At 40.0% G+C, this 23,768-nt stretch overlaps 1 protein-coding gene across 2 annotated transcripts in view; it reads left to right on the plus strand.

Moving 5' to 3' along the window:
- Positions 1-12,292: 12,292 nt before the first annotated feature.
- The window catches only part of IBTK (inhibitor of Bruton tyrosine kinase), a 54,388-nt gene continuing 42,912 nt past the window's right edge, over positions 12,293-23,768 (plus strand). For both annotated transcript variants that reach the window (XM_053937161.1, XM_053937162.1), the window contains exons 1-2: positions 12,293-12,447; positions 19,968-20,635. In XM_053937161.1, the coding sequence (XP_053793136.1) occupies positions 20,312-20,635 (324 nt within the window). In that variant the 5' untranslated portion in view covers positions 12,293-12,447; positions 19,968-20,311. The remainder of the gene's footprint in view (positions 12,448-19,967; positions 20,636-23,768) is intronic.

Consider the following 23,768-nt stretch of genomic DNA (forward strand, 5'->3'; position numbering starts at 1 on the left):
AGGCTGTCATGTGCCCCAGGAGACAAAGGAATGCCTTCCTCTCCTTGTGCAAGGGGCACAACGGGCAGCTGTTGATAGCCTGATTTCCTCATTGAGAGGCATTAACATTTTCAGCACTCCTCTCACAGCATGAGAGATGCACTGGTAGCATTCTCTCTTGCACTCAGAGAAGAAATTACCTCCCCACCAGCTTTTCAGGTGCATGAAGCAAATGCCTAGCAATTCAGCTATATTGTTGTAGGCACTGCTGTACCTGCTGTGCCAGGTAAGTGTGCAATAGAATGAATTACTGCTGTTTGCTAGAGTGACTGAGCACTCTGTTGAAGGTAACAGGATGACATTTGTTCATATGCTTTCAGGAAAAAACTCCTTAAAACATTCTAATGGACTTTCTTTCATTACATAGCTAGCTACATTTTAGGATCTGAGAAAAGCAATTTGAGATGAAGTGCATGAGGTCACACTGGATTTTTTTCTGCTTTCTTGACTGATAGGACAATAATGGTTTTGTTTATCTTTTGTCCTAGCAGCTGGTAATTCCTATTGTCCTTTCATCTCTAGATTGTTTTTCCTTCTGCAGGACAGATTGGAAGCACAGACCTAATCTTCTGCTACTTTATATCCTATGCAGCCACTTACAGGTGTGTGTATAGTTCACCTTACCAAAATGACAATGCTTTACAGAGACATAAATTAGAGGATACAAACAGTGAAAGCAATTTAAAGAGCAAGGCAGGAGATAATCAAGTCCCAAGGAGACAGAGAAACTATGTTTAAGTCTTATGCCATCTGGACACAACTTTTTGTGAGTGCTTATGAGTTTAAAATATCTGTAGGTGCTGAGGCATCTGAAGGTTCAGTGACATATGCCATTTTTATGCAATGAGCAGCTGAGTCCCTGATCAGAGATTTACTAGCTGTTAAAGGGAGATACTCCTTTAAAGACTGCAGCAGACAAATTAAGCTTCTTAGTTTTCAAAAGCTGCTTTTATAGAAGAAATTGTCTGTATTTTCTTCCCCTTCAGCTTGTCCTTTGCATAAAGCTATGCTGGCTTTGGTGTTTGGCTATGTGCAAGACATGGCAAATGCTGCTGTGCAAGGGTAGTGCCTGTACTGGTAATACAGAGCTCTTTGTTGGGCAGAGTTGAGAAAAATCTGGCTGTAATCTTTCAGGCTGAAAAAGTCTGAATACAAAGCTTTAAGTCATATAAAAGCAGGCTGCAGAAAGAAAAGGACCCTGAGGAGGGCTTGTAACAGCAGTGTCCTTACAGAGTAACCAGTGAATCATCACACTGACTACATGATATCATTAAATCCCTCCTATTTAGTCCTGTTTACTGCAGAAATTGTGTTTTGTGTCTCATCCCTTTCACAGATGTGCAATACCAGTCACTTAAAAATTTCTTAATGGGTCTCTTACCTCAGAATACCACCTCTGAGTATCTTTTCTCCAGCCTTGTTTTTCTGTGCTTTGGTAAAAGGATAGCATAATGTCATGTAGTATAAAACATGCCTGCATTGGTAGGAAGCTCATAAAGATTTTGTTGTGCTGCCATATAGCTGGGACAAGACACACAACAGAGACATTGCTGCAAACTCTTTACTAAGGCAACGAAAAGACAGACAAACATAATTTTTCACAGGTTGGTTCTTTAAGGATGTTCTTGAATTATAGGGAAAAACAGGCTCCTTCATTGCTTCTTTGCCTTTTCTTTTTGCTTGGGAGCTGAACCAAGTCTACTTAATGAGCTTTGGCATGAAAAATGATCTTTGTTTCTTTCTTTCTATTATTTTCTATAAAAATAGAGCTGAGAGAGCAAGGAAGACTACCTGAAATACAAATGGGTATGTTCAGAGAGAAATGAGCAGTTTCCTCAAGGTAAAGCAAATGTCAGGGCACAGTGGGGCTGGGGACTGGAGTGGCAGGGTCCCCCCTGTGGCTCACAAGGTCTCCTAGCCAGGGATCCCATCACCACAGCCAGGCAGCAGGGCAAGCCCTTGGGGTTTTCTGAACCATGTAATTGGTGAGTAAACTGATACCCAGCAGTATAGCTGAGAGTTGCTTCCAGTCCTTCTTCCTTTTAAAATCCATTTTAATCTGTGATTTTTTTGTAAACATAATCTTTTCGTGTACTATTTAGCAGGACAAGGAGTCTGTACTCTTGTCAGTCCCTATTCCATTTACACTCTCATTATGTGAAGTAATGAGAGCTAATTAGTAATCTAGTATTATCTAGTAATACCAGAGCTAGTATGGTGAGCCAACCTGGAGCTTCACAGGGATTTTGAAGTATTTCCCCACACACCTTGGAAATGTTACATACCTCTGCTAAAACATCCATTTGCAGTCTGGGCACTATTATGCTATTATTCCAGTGGTATTGCTGATAAAAAAGATGTTATAATTGTGCTGTGAGCTGTGTAACAGATGGTGGTGTATTCCACATTTTCTTTCTTTTTGCATAGCTGGCCCACAAGTTTCCTGCCTCTCCATCCTGTCCTCTGTCATACACATTTATTGCCATGTCTCTGCTGCTCTGTCGGGCTCAAGCAGGTTTGTGAGGCTCTTCTGAAAACAAGATCTGGTCTATTTTGGATTAAAAAGAAGAATACTTTTGAAATCCACATCACTTCAGTGTAGATCTTGTGATGTGGGACTACATTATCATCACTGATCTGAGATGATACTTACTGGTTTAGTAAAAACTTAATCCAATCCTCTACATAATCTGCCCCGAAAAGTTTATTCTGTTAAAAAAAAAAAATTAAAAACAGCAAGCAGCAAGCTGATAAGGCTGTTTTACAAGAAGTAGCAGCCACATGTTCTGCAAGCAGTTTACTGCTGACCAAACTCTTAAGCAGAAACAGCTAGGGAAGATGTATGCATGGTAAAAATTACTTTTAAAAATGAAGAATGAATGAATGAATGTTTTTGCATTTTTAACATAATTTTGAATTTCAAATACTGCAGGTTTTAATTCATTTTTCAAAGTACTGAACATTCACTGAATTGCCACTTTAGATTCTAAACACAAGTCTTTTATTTCACTTCCAAATGATGTCAATTTAAAACACTTCCAAGTTTGATCAAAAGAGAATCAGAATTACTGCAGAGTGTCACTCTTTCCCAGTTGATGCTTCAGGTCAGTCTCCCTTTTCTGCTAGCCCATCCAAGCCTGGAAATGGTCCTGCTGCCTGCAAGTACCTTGGGCAGGAGTTGAATAATATTTAGCACAAGGATAGCTTTTCAGGTAACTACAAAACCAAATAAATGTGGGACCATGTGAACACATTCTGGGTCAGGAGAACTGCACATGATTAAGGAATAACTTCTGTTTCCAAGATGTGGCAATAGGATTGCAAGTTTGCTTTAGTCCCAATCAAACAGCTGCATGGAGTCCTCCTACTCCATATTGTACCTTCAGAGTAATGAGAAACCTTGTATTTTGTTCATTATTGGATAAAGAAGGTGAAAGAATGGTCCAGCTTATCAGTGCCTTTTTTTTTTTTTTTTTCTCCTGGTTGTTGGTTATTAGCTGTCTTTCACATGAGAAAGAATAGAAGTTTTTCAGCTCAGTGAGGAAAGCATATATATTCCCAGATAAGAGGACTGGCAAAACTAGGGAAGAACTAACAATTTTTCTTGGCCAAATGAAATAGAAATTTCACATGCCAACTTCTCTCCCAAGTTTTGATTCTGTAATGTTTGAGTAGGCTTGCAAGTAGCTAACATAATTTCATTCTGTCTCTAAATAGTACCATAACTATTTAAACAGCTAAATATAACATGAATCATTTACTGGCAGTAGTCTGAAAATATGTTTCCCTGGTTCTACTTCAGGAGAGTATACCATTTTCACTAGAAATTTTAGTTTCTTAGACTGTATTTCCCCCTCACGTTTTAAGAATAAGGCTATCCAAAATACTGCTTAGAAATATATCTTGCAATTCTTGTCATTTATTTTTGGATAAGCGGCATCAAAGACCAAACGTGTTTCGACAGTGACATCTAGTGGCACAATACGTGCGATGCCCTTGAGAGAGCTGCAACCTCTTCTTCACACTGATTCATGTTTGGTCCACAGATTTGTACCTTGGGAGCTCTCCCTGCGGGCGGCTTGAAGGCTTCTTCCAGCCAGAATAGATGACGAATATATCCAGGAGTTTGCAGTCCTGGAGGTGTTGTTGTTCTGGGCGAAGAGGTCCATGCCTTTAGTTGCTAGGAAAGATTTGCCCTTTGCACATCTGAAAAGATTTCCTGTGTAAAGAAAGCTTTAAGGGAGATTGGTATCTTCTGAGAAAGTATTTAAGCGAGTCTGACCCAGCAAGTCAAACTACAAGAGCAGAAGGTCTATGAATATGTGCTGGTGAACTGCAGAAGAATGTACCATCAGAGCTAACAGAACTATTTAACCACCTGGGTACATTAAAAGAAAAGGAAGGAAAAAAAATCACTTTTTTCTTCCTGTTTCTAAATAGGTTCACTTTATTTATGTTTGTGCTACTGTACTTATCGTGTGTCCACCACTTTGCAAAACCCCAGCCTACTGTCATGAAGATGTGGCTCATCACCTTGAGTCACTCTCTGGGACATGAGATGTACCTTCCCAGTCAGAAGAAGAGAGAGGCATATCCTACAGCCAGCCATGATTATCTACAGTGATGTCATCTATATGCAATCCTCGACTGCCCAGCACTGAAGAGTTTAGAATGAATGTAAGAATAGGAGCTGGCTTGATTCTTGAGAACAAACTTTTACAAAAATGACATACAGGTATGAGTGCAGTGAGATACACTACAATTGTATTTGGACTCCCATTTTTGGAGGTCTTAGTCCCGGGGCATAGAGCCAGGTAGTTGAATTTACTGTTCATTTGGGAAGGAAAGCAGGAGAGAATTGAATGTTTTTTTTTTGTAGTGTTGTTGTTCAATCCATGCTGTCTCAGAGACATTAATGATCTTTTGGGCTACAGTACTACTAAAACACCCCTTTGTACCTGCAGGGTTGTACTGGATGTTCACACTGCATAATCAATGCTAGAAGAAGAGACAGAAAGCTATTTCCTACCTGGGAATAAACAAAATTAAAAACGAATCAGAAACAATTACATCAAACTTGGTATTACTATATTAAAACTTAGAAATCAGCATGGTGTATGAAATCCATCCAATCTTGTGTATCCTCTTTGTGAAACTAGAGCAAATAATAAGAGTTTATGATTTCCATTTATGCTCATTACAATGGCAGAAACGCTTAACTTCTGCTATTAGGATTCTTAGCAGAAACTCAATTATATCAAAGTTACTAGACAATGTTGAAAACTATTAATAAAAAATTCCTTAAAGGTGTTAATTGGAAAAAAATTCTATATGTTTTCTGATATATTCTGTCTGAAATGCAATGTATTTATGTATAATCTATTTACAGTGGGCCTAAATGATAGCTGGGTAGGTTGGAGTTATCTGTGAGAAGAAAAATGAACATTTGCAGTTTCCCTGCATTTTGGCATATGTTGGACCTCTTGGAGTGAGTCCAGAGGAGGGCCATGAAGACAATCAGAGGCCTGGGGCACCTCTCCTCTGTTCACAACCTGAGAGAGTTTGGGCTGTTCAGCCTGGAGAAGAGAAAGCTCCAAGAAGACCTCATAGTAGCCTTGCAGTACCTAAAGAGGCTGATGAGAGAGATGGAAAGTGATTATCAAGGAGTGATAGGACAAAGTCTAATGGATTCAAACTAGAAGAGAGTAGGTTTAGATTAAGTATTAGGAAGAAAGGTTTCACTGTGAGGGTGGTGAGGCACTGGAACAGGTCACTCAGAAAAGTTGGGAATGCCTCATCCCTGGAAATGTTTGGTCAAGGCCAGCCTGGATAAGGGTTGGCCTGGTCTAGTGGAAGGTGCATATGGCAGGGGGCTGCAATGAGATGATGTTTAAGGTTTACAACCCAAACTAGCCCATGATTCTGTATGTTTTAAAATTGTGGAAATAGAAGGCTCTAATCACCCCTTTTACAGTTTTACTTGTATCTTCATTTGCACTTTCATCACACGCTAAAACAAAACTGAATCTCAAATTTTAGGTATTGAAATATTTACTGTTTCTTATACAGCCTTTCAATCCATTTTAGAGAGTCCTATTTGCATCCCATCTTCTATTTCCCTCCAGTACCTAAAGGGAGCCTGCAAGAAAGAAGGAGAGAGACTATTTACAAGGGCACATAGTTGACAGGACAAGGGGGAATGGCTTCAACCTGAGAGTAGATAGATTTCTTGCTATTAGACAATAGGAAGAAATAATTTATGGGAGTGTGAAGAGGCCCTGGAACAGGTTGCCCAGAGAAGCTGTGGATGTCCCATCCTGGAAGTGTTCAAGGCCAGGTTGGATGGGGCTCTGAGCAATCTGGTCTAGGGGAAGGTGTCCCTGCTCATGACAGGAGATTGGAACAAGATGACCTTTATGGTTCCTTCCAACCCAGGCCACTCTGATTCTGTTTTGCTGGGGAGTCAGTGGTCACAAACAGCTTCATACAAGGGACAATTTAAAACACAGAAGTTAAGTTCCTGTTTTCAGCAGTCCCAGTAGAGGTTTATTTAGATTGTACATGGAGACAGACCATGGTGAGAGTGAGGAAGGATGAATATTCTTCCCAGTGCCTGATGCAATATTTAGCAAGCCACTGACACAGATGAAACTAGGTCAAGAGAAATGCCTCGAGTTCCGAGCCTGCACTCCACAAGCTAAAGTTGCAAAGAAAACTGCGGTGCCACAGTTTTTGTTGCAGAATTGCCTGCTAACTGAACAACACTGAGGTGTCATCTGAGTGTCGCAAGACTTTTTCGACTGTAGATGGCACTGCAAGGTAAGTGCAAAGGTGTGTCTCTAGTAGCTGAGGAGATTTTATTCTATTGAAATTGGTTTTTTAATCTATCAAACACTCTGATATCAAGAGAGCATTTTATGACTAAAGACCTAAAAATAAATAAGGTAAGGCCAGAGGAGACCTGTCTGGAGGTGATGGAAGGAGTGCCACGCTATCTTTGCCAACATACTATTTAATGCAGTGCTACTGGGAACCAACACCTTCCACAAGAGCAGCGAGTTGCTACAGGGATGGACACGAGTGGTGCAAGGCAATTCCAGTCTCCCTCTGCCACCCAAACTGAGCTCAGCACGATCCTACTGCCAGCATGGCCACTATACCTCGGGCTCAATGCAAGAGAGGGGGTCAGATGCCTTTTTCACAGATAGCACCAACACAGCTGCATCTGGGCATGAAATGGACAGAAAAAATCAGCTGTATCATAAACAGGATGTTTACCTAGTCTTTACGAAAAGTTAAAAAAAAAAAAATCTTTTCACCTGTCATTGGAATAAGGCAAGAAAGGCAGTTTCTCTCTGTTCCCACAGGTTCAGAAGAGAGAAACAGATCTTCTTTTTCTCTTAGCCACCATGATCTTTCCTCTCCCCACTCTGTGAGACTGCCAAAGACCAGCAGTGTTATTTGCCATGGTTGTAGACTCTGAGATTTGCACTGGAAAGTCACTCTGATGCTCAAGAGAATGTCCTTGATTCTCTTGTCTTTTCGTCCATCTCTCCTCTCCACGGAAGGTTGATGCTCTGAAATAATCTACAGCCTTGCTCCTTCTATTCAGGAAGATAAGGGTGATGCAGGAATGACAGGCCACAAATTGCATTTTTTTCTGCACTTGTACAATAAACTTCCCTCAGAATAAAAAAAAGCCCAACAAACACTTTGTTTAAAATCATGCTCTTCTGAAAAATATTTCACATCACAACAGATAACACTACTATAATTTTACATGTACTGCAGTCTCCATTGTTATTGAAGATTACATTCTAATAAATGTCCCTTTACCAGGTCCCACAAAAGTTCTTGTGGAATGCAAATATAATTTTTGTTTCATGTATGGTAGGCCCATTATCACAGGACTTTACAAAATGTTTTTTAAGAATATGGGAATTCTGAACAAATGGGGGACAGTGCATTGTTACCACACACACCTCATATCACTGATAACAAACTGTCCTTTTTGTGTCTCTGGACTACTACAATAACAGAAAATCTACCTTGGGCATCAGAGAAGCTCCCAAGGTCCAACTAGACAAGCTGGAAATCTTGCAAGCTAATGAGGAGATGTTGGAGTTTCTGACATGGCACAGCAGCATGGAAGTGTTCCAGCCATGCAAGATGAAGAACCTGCTTTTCTGGAGCCATGGTTTGCTGAGAGAAAGCTCCTGGATACTCGTCACATCTCTATTTCCTACTTCACAGGGGAACTCTCAAGCAGATGGATCAGTTTGGGAAGCCCATATCCATCACCATTGTCATTTCCATGCTGTTTGATCCTTGGACTTCTCCACACTTAGACTGTTATACACTAGGAATTTAATGGCCCTGTCTGAGTAAGAGGATAAGCTTTGTTAAAGCAAGATGCACGTAGTTTTAGTAAATTTAGAGACACTTCTTTTTGCAAGCTTTCCTTTTTAAGAGGTGTTACATTGAATTTTGCTTTATTAGTTCTGTAATACAAATTTTCTAGCATATTATACTCTTTTTTTTTCCCAAGTTCATTAAAGAGAAGGATCATGAGAAAAGCTTTTAGTAGCAGAAGTTAAGCCTGATTAATATTTTCTTCAGCAGAGTATTACTGCTGCCAATAACAGTTATTACTCAAGGTTACAGAGGACACTGGTAATAATTAGGCCAGCTAAGGCACATAAATAGATATGTGAAGGCAGAAATCTGTCACTTGACATTTAGTATAGCCAAAAAGGAAAAAAAAAGAATTATTTTTATTTTTGGTATATAGATTGAACTTTTTGATTACTGACTTAAAAAAAAAAAAAATCACTCTTTTTTCCCCCCAACATTCAGGATCCATTTCAGACAGAATAAAGCACAAAGTTCTTATTTTCCTTTCTGTCACTTACATCTCCTCCTCTAATTCCTCCAGTAGCCTAAGTCTGGTGCAGACTACAATGGATGGATGGATAAGATTAATAGGTCACTAGAAAGCTGCCTAATGGGGCAATGTCCTCCCTATAGCCTAGATTTATCTTCCCTAACCTTAAGTAAGTACACATACTTAGAGCACAGCCAATTTGTAATTCTTCAACAGTCAATGAACTGAGAAGCATATTAAGACAGAAATACACTCTTTAGGCTAAGTTAAGTTGCTCAAAATTGACGTTCCTCCCCAAATTCTGAAGATGGCTAAGTATACTGGTTTTCCTTTTTACGTGTTGCTCTTCCTTCCTTTTTATGGATTAAAGTCTAGAGCTTCTATAAAAAGTAACAACAGCAGTTAGAGACATATTTTTTCCTATAATTACTTGTTTGTTTCTGATAATTCAGATCTTTTCATCATAGACTGAAAAAAGCCAGATGAACAGTTCTTTATTGACAGACACATGCTACGTGTGTCAGGACCTGACAAACCTGGCTGTTGGACTACCCAATTAAAAATACTCTTCAGTGACTTGTTGCTGGCTTTTCATCTCCACATCTGTAATTTTTTTTTCCAAAAGACTTAAAATAGCATATTTTTATGCAACAGTGTTGCAATTTTCCACAGTAGAAAAACAGTAGAAAAAAGTTTTCCACAGTAGAAAAAAATTTTCCACAGTAGAAAAACCCAAACCAAAACAAGAAATTTAAACAGAGGCTCAAGTTACCATGTTTGAGTTACTTTTGTTTTAAAATATTACTTTAGCACGTCAAATTAGCTCTGCAAATCAAGCTGTAGCATCCTGGTTCTGCGAATGGTGTTCACTAGTTTGCTGCTGCTTTTGCAGAGGCAGTACAAGATAGCAGGAATTTTTATTACTAACCTGTAAGCTGGGGTCAATTAAAAAAACCTAAACAATAAAAAACAGGCAAAGCAGTTAATATCTTATTTTTCCATGGATATGTTAACAGTCCTGCAAAGATAAAACTCTTGCATAGAAAATGATTGCCAAAAGCCTTTGGTTCTTCTGTCAAGGTTTTGTCTGACTTGGACTCCTATCAGGTCCTATTCATGACTGTTATTTTCCCACTTTTCTGCGTCGCTTGCTGCACTTTTCTATTCTTTACAGTAGTATTTATTATGAAAGACCTGAGGGGCAGTCCAGCTTCCAGAAATTATCTTTTTCACATAGAATCTTTGACATTATTTTACTTTAAGCCTCTTCATCTTTCCATCATGCTCCTTGCTGCTCCAAAGTCAGTCCAGGATGTTCACTTGAATTTGTTATGATGCAACAAAGCATTGCTTACAACTGATTTCAGTTGTATTTGGACCTCCCCATCTCCCCAGATGGTCATCTCTGTCCTTAGGCCAGCTGGCAGCAGACTTGGAGCATGGCCACCTCCGACCTTTATTTGTGACTGAAACACTAAGAAACTATCACTGGGAAAATAATGCATGAACAAATTTCACATAGCTTGCAGTTTTAGTTACAATGGTGAACGGCTGCTGGCAAACTAAACGTTTATACAGAGAAAATCGGAGAGCAGATTGTATAGTTCCCATTAACTGAGTCAGATGGCACGGGTAAAAGAGATTCACCTAAATACAATTCATACTGAATCTTTCCCAAATTGAACTGCTGCTGAAGAACATGCTGAATAACAAGCATAACTTTCTTCTCAACTGTTTTGTGGTTTTAAAGACAGCTATGTTGTTTTAAGGTCATAATGCTCACACTGCATGGGATAATACTGTGGCTTTTAAAAAACACATAGGAACTCTGGCCATTACGCTAATATCAATACATCATTAGTATATTTGTTAGGAAAAATACATCAATTTCTTTTTTTTTTTTCTTTTTAAAGGTGATGTGTGTTTGTTTTACTCTGTATTTTACATTGCTGAGTGTGAAAAACGCCAATCACTTGGTTTTTAAAATTTTTAAAGTTTAATAATAATAAAATGGTTATAAAAATAGTAATACAATTAGAGTAATAAAAATTTAGAGTTAGGACAATTACAAGACAATAAAAAGCAAAGAATTACAGACGTCGGGATGCTCTCGGGCACTTAAGCCACGACAAACATGCTTTGTGAACAAGGGAATAACCTTAAAAGCAATAGCCTGTTGCATATACAAAACACTTCATGATTATGCATATATTTTGTTTAAAACAAGAACTTCGTCTGGTACTTGTCAAAAAGTTTCTGTTAATTTCCAGGCGCCTTCGAGTCTAAGTCAGGCTTGAAGAACTTAGTTTCTGTTGATAAGGAAAGCCATAAATTCCTCTCCTCTGGAAAATTTAGGGGTTTCTGTAATTGTTATCCTTGTGTGAAGAATTCCTTGATTATCCCATCTCTTTCTTGAGCTAGTTAAGAAGTATCTTACATAGTATAGTTCCTATTTTAACATTGTGTTACAACCTAAAAATACATTCAACACACTACTTGAGAGAATTAATACAGCATAACTTTCCAACATTACACATATAATATTCATTGTAACATTTGCGAAAAGCCAATCATAAAATATGCATTTTTCACACTGAGGTAACAACCCAACCAACTCAAGCTTGTCTTGAGTTCAGCTTCCTGCCCTTAAACAGTACACCCTAATCCTGTCCCAGATTAATTCGTAATCTGTGCCACCTATTGCATCACCCAAGACATCCACCAAAAAGAGCTGAGCCCTCATGGAGCGCCTCGCAGGAGTCACAAGAGCAGGTGTGCAAATCCTTGTGCACACACCAGGTTTGCTTACGAGACTGCCAAAAGCCTCACAAAAAATCAAACTGCATCCCATACGTTAGACCACTGGCTTTGTCAGAGAGAGAAAGTGCTGCAGCTTAACACGGTCGGAATGGGCACAGCCTTCTCCACGCTTTCTCTCCATTACTCTGAGGGGACCTACAGGCTGGGCATTTAACTCTTTGCTTTGGAGCCCTCAGGAGGGAGGCGCGACCTTGCCAGAAACCCATCCCCCTACTTCCCAGCACGACACGGTGCTTCTCCGGCCAAGACTGCCAGCAGGAGGCCCCTCAGCTCCTTCCCCTTCGCTTGCCCGCCCCAAGCAGCGATACCCACAGCCCCGCCGGCCACACTGCTTCGACCCCTGCGGCACCACGGCCGGCCCGCCCCGCGCCCGCCCCCTCGGCCCCTGACCCCGCCTGTCAGTCAATCCGGGCTCGGCCGCGCGGGGCGGGGCCGCGGCGCCAGCCGCAGCCAATCGGCGCGCGAGGTGCGGCGGCGCCGCGGCCAATCGGCGTTTCGCTTCTTCCTGGGTGCGGCGGCCGCTGTCGGTGCGCCCCGCTGAGAGCCGCGGGCCCCGCCTGTCGCCGTCGCTGTCGCCGGCGGAGCTGTCGCGGTAGCGGCTGCACTTTTAGCCTGGCCCTGCCCCGGAGTCACTGAGGATGAACCCCCGCGCTGCCCGGCGCGTGTCCCGCCCTGCCCGCCCGAGTCCATTCATCTAGCGACTGGTGAGGGGCGGGCGTCCGGCGGGGGAGCCGCTTGGGGGACGGGTCTTGTCGGAGGGGTCGGGACGGCGGCGGTGGGCGGCTGAAGGAATGGGGAGAGCTCCGGGTAAGGCAGCCAGGGAGGCCAAAGGGCAGCCGGCCACGTAGGACGGGAGGAGAGCGGCTCCGTGGCTCGGCCGCCTGTGTCAGTAGGTCTCTTGTGTCTCTCTTCGCTCCGCGGCTACGCGGACGCGTGTAGTGGGAGTGAGAATGGCCCCTTGTCCCTCCGCCTGCCCCTGCTCCTTGAAGACCTTCCCCCTCCCTGACACCGATAGGAGTCTTTCGCCAGGTTTCCTTGGCTGTCGATTCAGGGAAAGCCTGGCGTGTTTCTCTCCTCCTTGGTGATACTTGTCTGTTTTTGGTAGCAGCTGACAGTGCTGCTGGGTTAGACCAGCACCGTAAGCACCGGAGAGCCGCGGTCTCGTAGTCATCTTAGAAGGATACTTCCACGCAGTCTTCCTAGGCGAAGTACAACTTTTTTTTTTTTTTTCTTTTTTTTTTTTTTTCTTTTTTTTTTGTTTTTTTTTGTTATGTGGTCAGTGTAGTCTGTCTTTGTGGAAAATGGTCACAATTTGTGGTTTACAAAAAACAGTAATCGCCCACCAACATCTGGTGTTGGTAGTCTATAATAAAACTGTAGGAGAAGTTCACAGTTAATACAAAAACATCACTTTTGAAAAGTCCTCGATGGATTTATCTGACATAATTTGAAGTGGGGGGAAGTTCTAGTGCACACTTGTGGTTTGTTGTGTTTAACTTCCCTTCAGCATTATCTGTTTCAATAAAGCCTATAGCAAGGTCGTGATGGATGTGGAAGTGACTGTAGCTGCACTCACTGTACTTTTGCCGGTAGCACTTTGTTTTAATTTTTTCAAACAGTATTAAGTTATTAAACATAAGCGGTCCTGAGTATTTCTAGATAAGCACAGCACAGTGTTTCACAGTTTACTGTTTATGTACAGTGATTCCCAACTAATAGATGTGCTCTGACGCTTGTGGCTGAATTTAGCCACCAGTGGTACTTTGGTCTTTTTTTGACAGATGTGTCAGCCTTTAATTGGCAGTGCTGCTTAGCTCAGCTAGGAGCAACTGAATTAGGGTTGTTGGGTTGCTGAATGTCTCATTCTGATAAGGATTATGCTGTTGTTGTTGAAGGAGGAAGTTACAGAAAGTCTGGAGAGAGCCTCTAAAGGTCACTTGTGCTGGGCTGTACCATGGAGGCCCCATCCCAGTAAATGAAGCAGCTTGGATCTGCCGTGGCCCAAGGGACATAGTGGGCATGGTGGAATGTGGTGTCTTTCAAAGCAAGTTGGTTTTCCTTTGTAGCTTTACTTCTGGACAGGTCACATTTATTTATAACTTGAGCAGTTTGCTTGTTGTCTAGCCTGTTTTGAGAGCCTCACGTGCATTCAATTTGTCATTTGGAAATCCTTCCTGACATATAATCTGAATCTTTTATGAAATTTGTCCACTGTCAGGAGTAAAAGGGACTGGAGTTTTGATGTTTCTTCTTCGTGTAACAGATGCCTTATTCAAAGGCTCTGGGTGGTCTGCTGAAGCCACAGCTGAAGGAGAAAAGAGATCCAATTTGCTTGTACTCAGGGGTTGTTCCATAAACATTCTGAATCCGAGAGGCTCTTTCCAAGTTTTTCCCTACTTACTTGCTGCTCTTAAAACTTGCTATCTGAACTAGAAGCAGGACTCTGATATTTTGTGCATTGAGGAGAGCAGAACCCTTGTTTTTTGTGTCTCAATGCTCCTATTATATAGTCAAGAAGAAGCAGCTTTTTTAAAGGTCTCTCTGAGGGAATTTCAGGCTGCTAAACCACTCCTAGCTACTGCATAGCTTAGATTTACCTGTTTTTCCTTGTAATTTCATTACTTTTCTCCACATAAAATACATTTTGTGTTCAAGGGGTTGGAAAGTGTAGATTTTTGCCCATTCTTCAACAAACGTACAAGGAATTTCTGAACACTATCTATGACTATGTGACTGTGAACACTATCCTGTAACTATCTGTGGATATGTAATTTGAGCAGAAGCTAATAGTCTAACTGTTCTTTAAAGGCTAGGACAATGTGCTGTCTGTACCTGAAAGGTGTTTTTTTGTTTATCTCTGAATTCATCTGTGTTTCCTTGAGGATATCTTGCTTAATGCCAGTGCTAAGGCTGTTGTATTACTACCTAGCCTCAATTTTCTGGTCACTTTTGTCAGATTCTAACCTGTTACTTTAATATGTATTAGTGAAAGTTGCCTTTAGGTAAGAATATAGTCAAGAGAAAGTCCTGGAAAAGTGGTAACATGATAGCAAATTCCCATGGCTTTATTTCTGTAAGCTGTTTTTTATTAGCTTACTATTCAAGTAGTCTGTGTAGTGAAGTTTGCTTTAGGTACAAATATTTTAAGGACTTCTGTGCTGTTATGGTTACAGGTCTTTTGTGGTGTTATGAAACAAATGCAAATGGACCAACGTGGAGAAATGTCAGCATGCTTGTTTAAAAAACAACCCCCTTCCATTCCACACTGAAAATATTTAAGATATTGCATTACCCTTATAAGGATAGACTTTACCTTCCTGAAATGTGTGGTGTTGCCAATCTCACTTCACTTAGCAACTTATTATCAAAAGGAAAAGAAAATTAATTTAGTACCTTCAGAAAAACCATATTATTTTTATTTTTTTTGTTTTTATTTTAAAATAAGGATGTTAGGCTTGACAAGGAAAGCTCTATGCTTCTTTTGTATGAAAAATAGAAACCATTGCTTAGTTCTGTTTTGGGAGAGCCAAATTAGGGGGGCTAGGTAATTTTTCACCATGTGCATTTTAGATATCACTGGTATTTAGTAAAATCAGTAACACTGAAAAAATAAATTAATAAACTGACAAAAAAGTAGTGAATGGAATGAATTTATGCCAATTTTAAGGTCTTGAGAAATATGTTTTTAGTAAAGCAGCCCAAGGATGGGTTTCAGGGCCATGTGACTAATTTGACAGTTGAGTTACTTTAATACAGTGCACATTGAGGATGCAAACCCAGGAATCTGTCTTTGAGTGGCACTGAATATTGAGTAGCTGAATCTCTTCTGTGTTCTCTTTCACTTCCATGTAAGACCATTGTCTGTATTAAATGAAAAAAGGCACAACAGTAGCTACAAGCTACTGTCTTGGTACCAGTATCCACATCCATGTTAACCAAGTTTTTGTAGCTCTAATAGCTGAGTGTAGGCGTTCGTCAGGAAGAATCAGAAGGTCCACAGATGGCAGTTCTAGTATCAAATCAGACTGGATGCTGGAAACGTACATTGACACTGCCACCCATGAGGTGAGGCTTGGTTGTTGTTTCCTTGTGCCTCTGAGCTAAGAGCACACAACCTCTGTGGAAATATTTTCTGGAAAAAGAGGAAATTGGGAATGCATTGATAACGAATATGATACACAGAGAGAGGTTTCTGGAACTTCACAGTGGGAGGCTTCCGCCAACTCTGTTCGCTTTTCCCAAATGTTGAGGTTTCATGTCTGCTGTTTGCAGGAAATGAAATCTATCACCATCATCCTTAGTCACTAAGGTATTTGTAGAATCTTTGTTCACACTCAGGAGAGGTGTGACAGCTTTGGCTTCTGTAGTGACTTCCTGAGAGAAACAGATTTTTGAGAGAACCGCAGTAGGTACAAAGCTGCTTTTTCAGCTGGGGGATTTCTGCCTCCATAGGGTCAGATGACGCATCTGCCACAATCCTTCGTGGAGGGTGTCTGACAGCTCTGCTGCAGTGGTGCTTTGCCTTCTCTGAGGGGGAGAGCTGAGTAAGACAGCCCTACCTACCCACTTGCAGGAGGCAAAATACCACAAACACTTTCTTGCTACTAAAAAATTGCTTCCAATTTGGTTCCAGTCTTTTAAATTTTCCTGGGCTGTGAGCATGTATAATAAATAGCTCACATCTCTGAGCTCATTTCAATGCTTGCTGCCGAAATAAAATATCTTTGGGATACTCTGAACACTGCTCTAATTCCTTCATTTTTTGTGACTTTTTTTCTATAATGTTAATTAGGAATCAGTTTTTAAAAATAATTTTAATTCCAAATAATGCCTACTGTATCATAAAAGTGTTAAAATATTATAGCCTTTTTTAGCTTTTTATGTCTTTTAATAATTACAACATTAAGAAGACACTGGTATTATAACATGAATGTGATTCATGCTGAGAAGCCTACAGAAATATCTGCAAATAAAAGTGGAGACACATAACCAAAATGGCATCATGTTCTAGATCATCTTAATTCAAAATTTAAAAAATGCTGGTGTTTCCTGTCTTGTGCTTGTTTTAGGTGCTCACTTTTCAGCTGGGACTCCGTATACTAAAAGTAAGCATTTAATAGTGGAAATGCTTTCACACTGACCTGAACTTCAATTCACAATTTGAAACTTTTAAGGTTTCTCTTAAGGACTTCCTTGTGTAACAATCAGATCTGATGATCACCCTTTTTCAGATTTTGTTATAATGTGACAGTGTTTGTTGCCAGTGTGACAGCCTTAAGTGAAAACTTGATCTACAGCCTTCTGTCTTGAGCTCAGGGTGTATATATCAATATACTAATACAGTATTTAGTTTTGTAATGTTTACAGTAAAGAAAGGCTGGGTTGGAATGACTTATAAAGAAATAATTCAGCAGAGTCAGGTTTCACATAGCTGAAGTAAATGTCACTGTGATGGAGTTAGCGTGTGATAGGCAGCCTTATATTTCTGTTTACTAGCAGACTTTTTATTCTTTTAATATTTGCTTTGTTATTCACATTATTTTCGTGTTTGATAGGCTGGAGCTCAGGTGCCTTCAACAAGTTTTTGTCTGGCCTCTTTGTTCTTTTCTTGTAATGGCACAAGTCTCAGGATTTGCTTTCTTCTGGATCATTTTCTTATGCAATTCAGTGCCTTAGATAGGTGTGGATTTGCACAAAGGATGGTATGACACAGGGGACAGCAGGACTGCTTTCTTGGGTGGTGGTGCCATTTCATACCAGTTTAACAGATTAGTCAACCTTATGTCTACCCTGTGTGATTTTTCTTAATGTTCTTTTTACCTTTACCTTTATTTTCCTGGGTAACAACAATAGTAATGTTTAAACAATGAGCTATATTTAAAATGTGCTTTACAAGGCATGCATAAAATTTTTACTTCTTCCACAACATAATTCTATTGCGCAGTGTACTATTGGTGAAATGTGATAAATTTTTTCCTGTACATCTTGAAATGTTTGGGGTTTTTTCTAGATTTTTTTTTTTGAGGGTGTTTTGTTTTTAATTATTAGTTTTAGAAGGGTGTTTGATGTGCTGGCAGTCTGAATGTACTAATAGTTACCTATCACACTTTGATTCATTGAAGCAACAAGTCAGGTTGTATTCTTGAAATCAGAGCTTTTTTCCAAACCTGTTACAGTGATTTACTTCTCTTTATAGTCTGAGGCTTGGGAAGGTCAGAGGACAAAGGTCCACACATATGATAAATATATATATATGTTCTGTTACTGCAGAAATTTGTATGTTGTTTGGAAAATGCCCTGTAGGGTGAACTGAAGCTTGCTGTGACAAATCTAAGCTGAACAGTTGTGATCAATTCTAGTCTTGTAAAGATTTCCTGGTGCTACTGCTTGTCAGGGATGAGGGACTAAATTGTAGTGAATAAAAATGATTTTTTTTTTCATTTGCCTGCTCTTTGAACTTGTTTTGAAGGTATACACTGAACAACTTCTGGTCCATAGATTTGCATTCTGAGTATTGTAACCCTTCTGAATGAGGTGGAAAAGAAATTGTTGGAGGCTTTGTTATGAGATATTTAAATGAATACTCTGGACTAGGTTTTTTTTCTTGAAAGTTTAGATTCTATTGCTAATGTTTGCTCTAAGCTGATTGCTTGCAGCTTTATGGAAATCTTGATTCTTAAAACAGGAGGAGGACTGGGATTTCTCTTTTCCAAACAAAACCGTATTTTTCTGATATGTCTTTGCAAATAAAGATATTAAGAAAATATGGTTATACATTCAGCAGCTGAAAAGCAATGAAAGCTAAGCTCAACCTTTTTGATGAGGTTGGGGTCAAGGAGTAGGATGTGAACATTTATAATGACTGCTAAGCTGAGTAGGATGGGGGAGTTTTGTGTTTTGTTGTTTTTTTTTGGTGTGTGTCCCTGTCTTATCCCCCCCTGTTCCCCACTTTGAGGGTTTGTTAACATTTTTAGTTTTATTTTTTTGGCTTTCAGGATGGCATTGCTCATCTTCTCTTGGAATATTTTAATTGTGGGTAGAATAACTTTGAATAACATTTTGCACAGCAAACAAAAACATGAACTGAATACTGTTTCACTCAATTTGAAACTTATATCTGGAAGACTGAAGTGTGATTTTTTGGGGGGTCTTAATAGCTCATACTTAATTAGTGATGTATGTAGTGATGTATGTATGTAGTTCACCTTTTCTGTTTTCTGGGTTTATGTGTGATTTTTATACTGCAGTGTGCACTTCTTGTGACACTTCTGACTATAACTGCAGACATTTCATAGGCTAGGTGAGTGCTTCTGTCAGTTTTCTTTACTTTTGAGAAAAGGGATGCCAGAGAAAGATGTATATGCTAAAGATAAGTACACGCAGCTAAGCAGAAGTGCTGTATGCCCCAAACTGTGACTATATTTTCATGAAGAAGAATTATTATTTTTGCTTCCTTTTTCTTCTTCTTCTTCTTTCTCCCTTATCCCTTCCAACGTAGACCTTCATTTCTTCTTGCCTGTTTCAGGAACTTTAGACCTTAGCCCTGCATGAGTGCCAGAATTAATGTCTCTTGTACAAGCTGCTTTTATTTGCCTTGATGCCATCCTCTGACCCACCTTTGTGAGCAACTCTGGGAGTGGTGGAGAGGAGCCTTCCTATTGATTCTGCAGATTAGAATTTCTAGGGACATGGGTTGGCATTCAGGCCAGGGGAGAGAAAATGGTACATAGTCCTTCTATTGCAGTGGTTGTGAAGAGTGGTGGTCTCTCCTTCCTTCTCCCGTGTTACTAACAGTGCTTCTGTTAGCCATAGTGTACTCAACAGCTGAGGGGATTTTTTGGTGGATGGCTTCCCCCCCACCCAGTCTTCAGTTCTTGCTTTCTGATTACAAATAATGATACAATTAGACACTAAACAGTCAGGATCCTGAGGACCCTGAGAGTGGGAAAGCTAACTTTTTGGATCTAGTTTATTTTGTGGCCTAAACAAGTTATGTCAAAGAAAGGTAGGAGGTGCCTTTGGAGGCTGGGGTGGGGAAGGGAGTAATGCTTTTTTAATCTGATTGAATGTCTGAGTATAAGCTCAGATGGCATGGGGCAGGTCAGTCAGCCCTTGTCACATTGTCGTGTCCTGTACTTGCTAGTTTGATGTGCAGTTAAATCAGTACACTTGCAGGGGAAAAGTATTTTTGTTTACTAATATGTTCTGGTTTGCTCTCTTTCAGGTCTCCCTTGCAATTATGGAGTTTTAGAGGAATAAGGTAGTGTGGAGGGGGAATCCCCCTCTGCACGCTAGAGGTAGTTCACTTTTGGAATAGTCTATGGACAAGATTATTTGTTATATAAGATGGTGAAATAAGACTTCTAAAAATATATATTTATAAATATTTATTTGGATCAAGTGCCAAACATAACAGTACAAAGATTTCTAATGGCAGCTCAATAAACTTGAATTTACATCCTTGGAATTACAATTTTTCTAAGGCACTGTGTTGTGTACTGAATTGGAGTGCCTTGATACACTTAAGGGTTGTTCCCCTTAAGGAGAAGAGCAGCTTTAGAACTGAAGATGAATTCTTACATGCCAGAGTGCACTTCAAAGTGTCGATCTCTACAGCATGCTTTGGATGTTATTTCTGTAGTTACCAGAGGAAGTGAAGGCCAGATCAAGGCCTTTCTCTCTTCTTACTGCTACAATGCTGCAACTATCAAAGATGCCTTTGGTAGGAATGTTATACATCTTGCTTCGTCTTGTGGCAAAAAAGGTGTGCTGGACTGGTTGGCTGAGACCAAAGGAGTGGATCTCTTGGCAAAAGACAAAGAGTCTGGATGGACAGCTTTGCACAGAAGTATATTTTATGGATACATCGATTGTGTTTTGTCATTACTGAAGGTGAGTGTTTTGCAACTGTCATTTTCCTTGGCATCTACAATTTTTAGAGTTATATTGCTTATGTAAAAGTGTGTTTTTAAACTTGACTGGAAGCCTTTTGAGGCTTGTCTTAATACTGTGTTCAGATTGCAGTGCATTGATTTACTTGAAGGTTGTCTCTGTTCATACAGATATCTATCTGCCTTTGCCCATGCAGAAATCAGCACTGAGAAAGGATCCCTGATTAATTGTGAACTTCCTTGAAGACTTGTTTATGTAGATGATATCAGGCTCAGGATCTTAAAAATAGAGTGGTCAGACTAAAGATACTCTGAAAATAGGCCTGCAGTAATTATATCAATTGATGTTAGAGAACTTAAAATAAGGGAAAATTAAATAGGGTTATGATTAGAAATAAATCTTATATTTAAGATGCAAACAATTCAAGATATGGAGTATTCTATTAAGTGAATCTCCATTTCATTAGTATTTTAAACCAGGGCTTTTGCTCAGTCCTCCTTATCCCTTTCTTACAGCTGCTGTTTCCTCCCATCCAATTAGCAAGTTGTATGTATTTTTAATTGATCTTCCTTTTGTTCCTCCTTTCGCAAGTTCAGCAAAGGGAAGAGATGTTTGTTTGAGATATTCAGAGTCTCTTTAACCATGTGAGAAAATGAAATATTTGTGGTTCAGGGTTATTTAAAAACAAACCTTTTAAGGCAGAGAATTTTCCATTTTGAATGCAGTCTTTTAAAACTACAGTGACTAGCCATTTGTAGATGTAACTCTCTGCTTTCTAGAAGGCTTTAAACAGAAAGATGGTGGATCTGGTAGGCTCTGATATTTATTTCATGTGCTGTCCACTTACAGAGTGGAGAATTTTTCATTAAACTTGAAAAAAGTTTTATAAGCATTGTACATATGATTCCATTCTCTAGAAAACTGGAAACTCTGTACATGATATATGAAAAAGGATTCAGTCCTCTAGTGCATATGTGTCTAGCTGTATCTTTGATATTTGCTTACAGAAGGCCTGTACAGGTTTTCCCCAATGTCTTTTACTTTTCTGTCAGTTACATAAGTGAATGAGATTTTTTTGCTAGCCAGCTCTGCTGATATTCTTCTAAGAAGCGGAACAAAACAGCTCATGGAGGGTGCTGTCTCTTCCAGTTCTTTAACTGGAGTCTGTCTGCTGTACTGTGTTATAAAAAGGGTATGTTCTTAACGTATTATAGCAACAACAGAAGCTGATTATAGAATAGAATTATGAAATAGCTGAGATAGCAGGAGATCTCTGAAGGTTGCCTAGTCTAGCCCCCATGCTCAGGCAAGGTCAGCTAGAGCAGGTTGCCCAGGACTGTGTCCAGTTGGATTTTGAGCAGAGCATCAGACATTTCTGTTCAAGTGTTTTACTATCAGTTCAGTAAAAATGTGTTTTAGATTTAAACAGGATTTCTTATATGTTAGTTTGTGCCCATTGGCACTTTTTCTGTCACTGGATATCACTGTGATCCCTACCCCTTACCTCCAATTAGGTATTTATTATGTATGATAAGGCATGCTGTCCCCTTCCCCCATCCCAAACCTTCTCTAGGCGAAGCATCCCAACTCTCTCAGCTTCTCTTTGAATGTCAGATGCCCCAGTCATTATTTTCATGGTCTTTTGCTGAATTTGCTCCTGTATGTCCTTATCTGTCTGGGAGTCCAGACCTGAACCCAGCACTCCAGCTGTGGCTTGCCAGTGCTGAGTAATGCTTGCTGGCAACACTCCCACCTGCAGCCCTGGATGCTTTCACCATTCTTAACTCTGAGCTTGCTGGCTTGTGGTCATCTGGTGGTCTACAAGAAGCCCTAAGTTCTTTTCTACTAAGGTGCTTTCTAGTCACTCAGCTTCCAGCTGTACCAGTTCACCAGATTGTTCCTCCCCAGAGCCAGGATTTGCATTTCCCTTCGTTGAACTTTATATGGCTCCGCTCAGCCTGTTGCTCCAGCCTGTCAAAGTCCCTTTGAATGTCAGCACAACCCTCTGACTTATCAGCCACTCCCCCTGGTCTCCTGTCATCACCCTTGCTGAGGGAGCAGCACTCTAGCCTATCATCCAGGTTGTTAGTCAAAATGTTAACCAGTACTAGCTCCAGAATCAGCCCCTGGGTTCCTAAACTAGTGTGGATGACGGACTTCTGCTGTGGGCTGGAGGCAGTCTTGGCTTATTCTCAGACTGTATCTAACTACAAGATTTGCCACTCAGCAACTGGAGTTTGTTTTCACAAATTCGGACTATGTGAATATCCCCGCAGCCTCTGTCTGCTGGTGAATATCTTAAATAACTTCCAAAAATGAAAATATCCAGCTATCCATTAAGTCATAAAAATAGGTCAATTTTTTCTGTCATATGGTGAATTAATCCCAGCCCTGTTGCACTAGGGTTGTCTTTATAATTTGGAGAATGTATGCTGTTTTTCTTCTGGGGAATGTTTTTCCAAATAAAGATGTATTTCATGTGTTTGCCTCTTAAGTGTGAGGTTTTCTCAAGTTTCCTTTGTATTAGCCATGACCTCAGGTACACAGGTACAGCCGTGTTGGCCATTAGGTTCTGTTTGAAAACATCTGGAGTTCTTCCCTTTTGGGAAGTGACTGCTGACACTTGACTTCCTTCCTAAAATCAATGCTGCTGTATCAGCACTTTTTTGTATTGAGAAGATGGTATTTACAGAGATTGTCTGTATCTCTCTAAGTTCTGAAAGAATGACCTGTACATGCTTTGTGCCTCTGAACCTTCCCTAGTGCTCTCTTTCCTGGCTGTTTGTGTCCTCCTTGCCTTTTCTCTGCAACTGTGAAACTCTGTTCCTTGTTTGTTTTCAAAGTAATAGTTTTTTTTTTTTTTTTTTTTTTTTTTTTTTTTTTTTTTTGTCACTTGTCTGGATTGTCAAAACTAATTCTGTGGAATGCCAGTTTAATAAAATGCATCCTTTGAAGCTGGTAAATTCATTTTCGGTAAATACTTGCCATTTCTAGATGTCAGTGCTTTATCTTCACATCTGTTTCCTTTGTGTTTTACTAGTTACAGTTTATTACATAGTCAGTGTTGAGACAATAAAATCCATGTTAATATATCAACAAGATGTATATATGGCAGGACAGATTTGCAATGTTT

Source organism: Vidua chalybeata, chromosome 3, assembly GCF_026979565.1.
Source record: "Vidua chalybeata isolate OUT-0048 chromosome 3, bVidCha1 merged haplotype, whole genome shotgun sequence".
Lineage (NCBI taxonomy): Eukaryota > Metazoa > Chordata > Aves > Passeriformes > Viduidae > Vidua > Vidua chalybeata.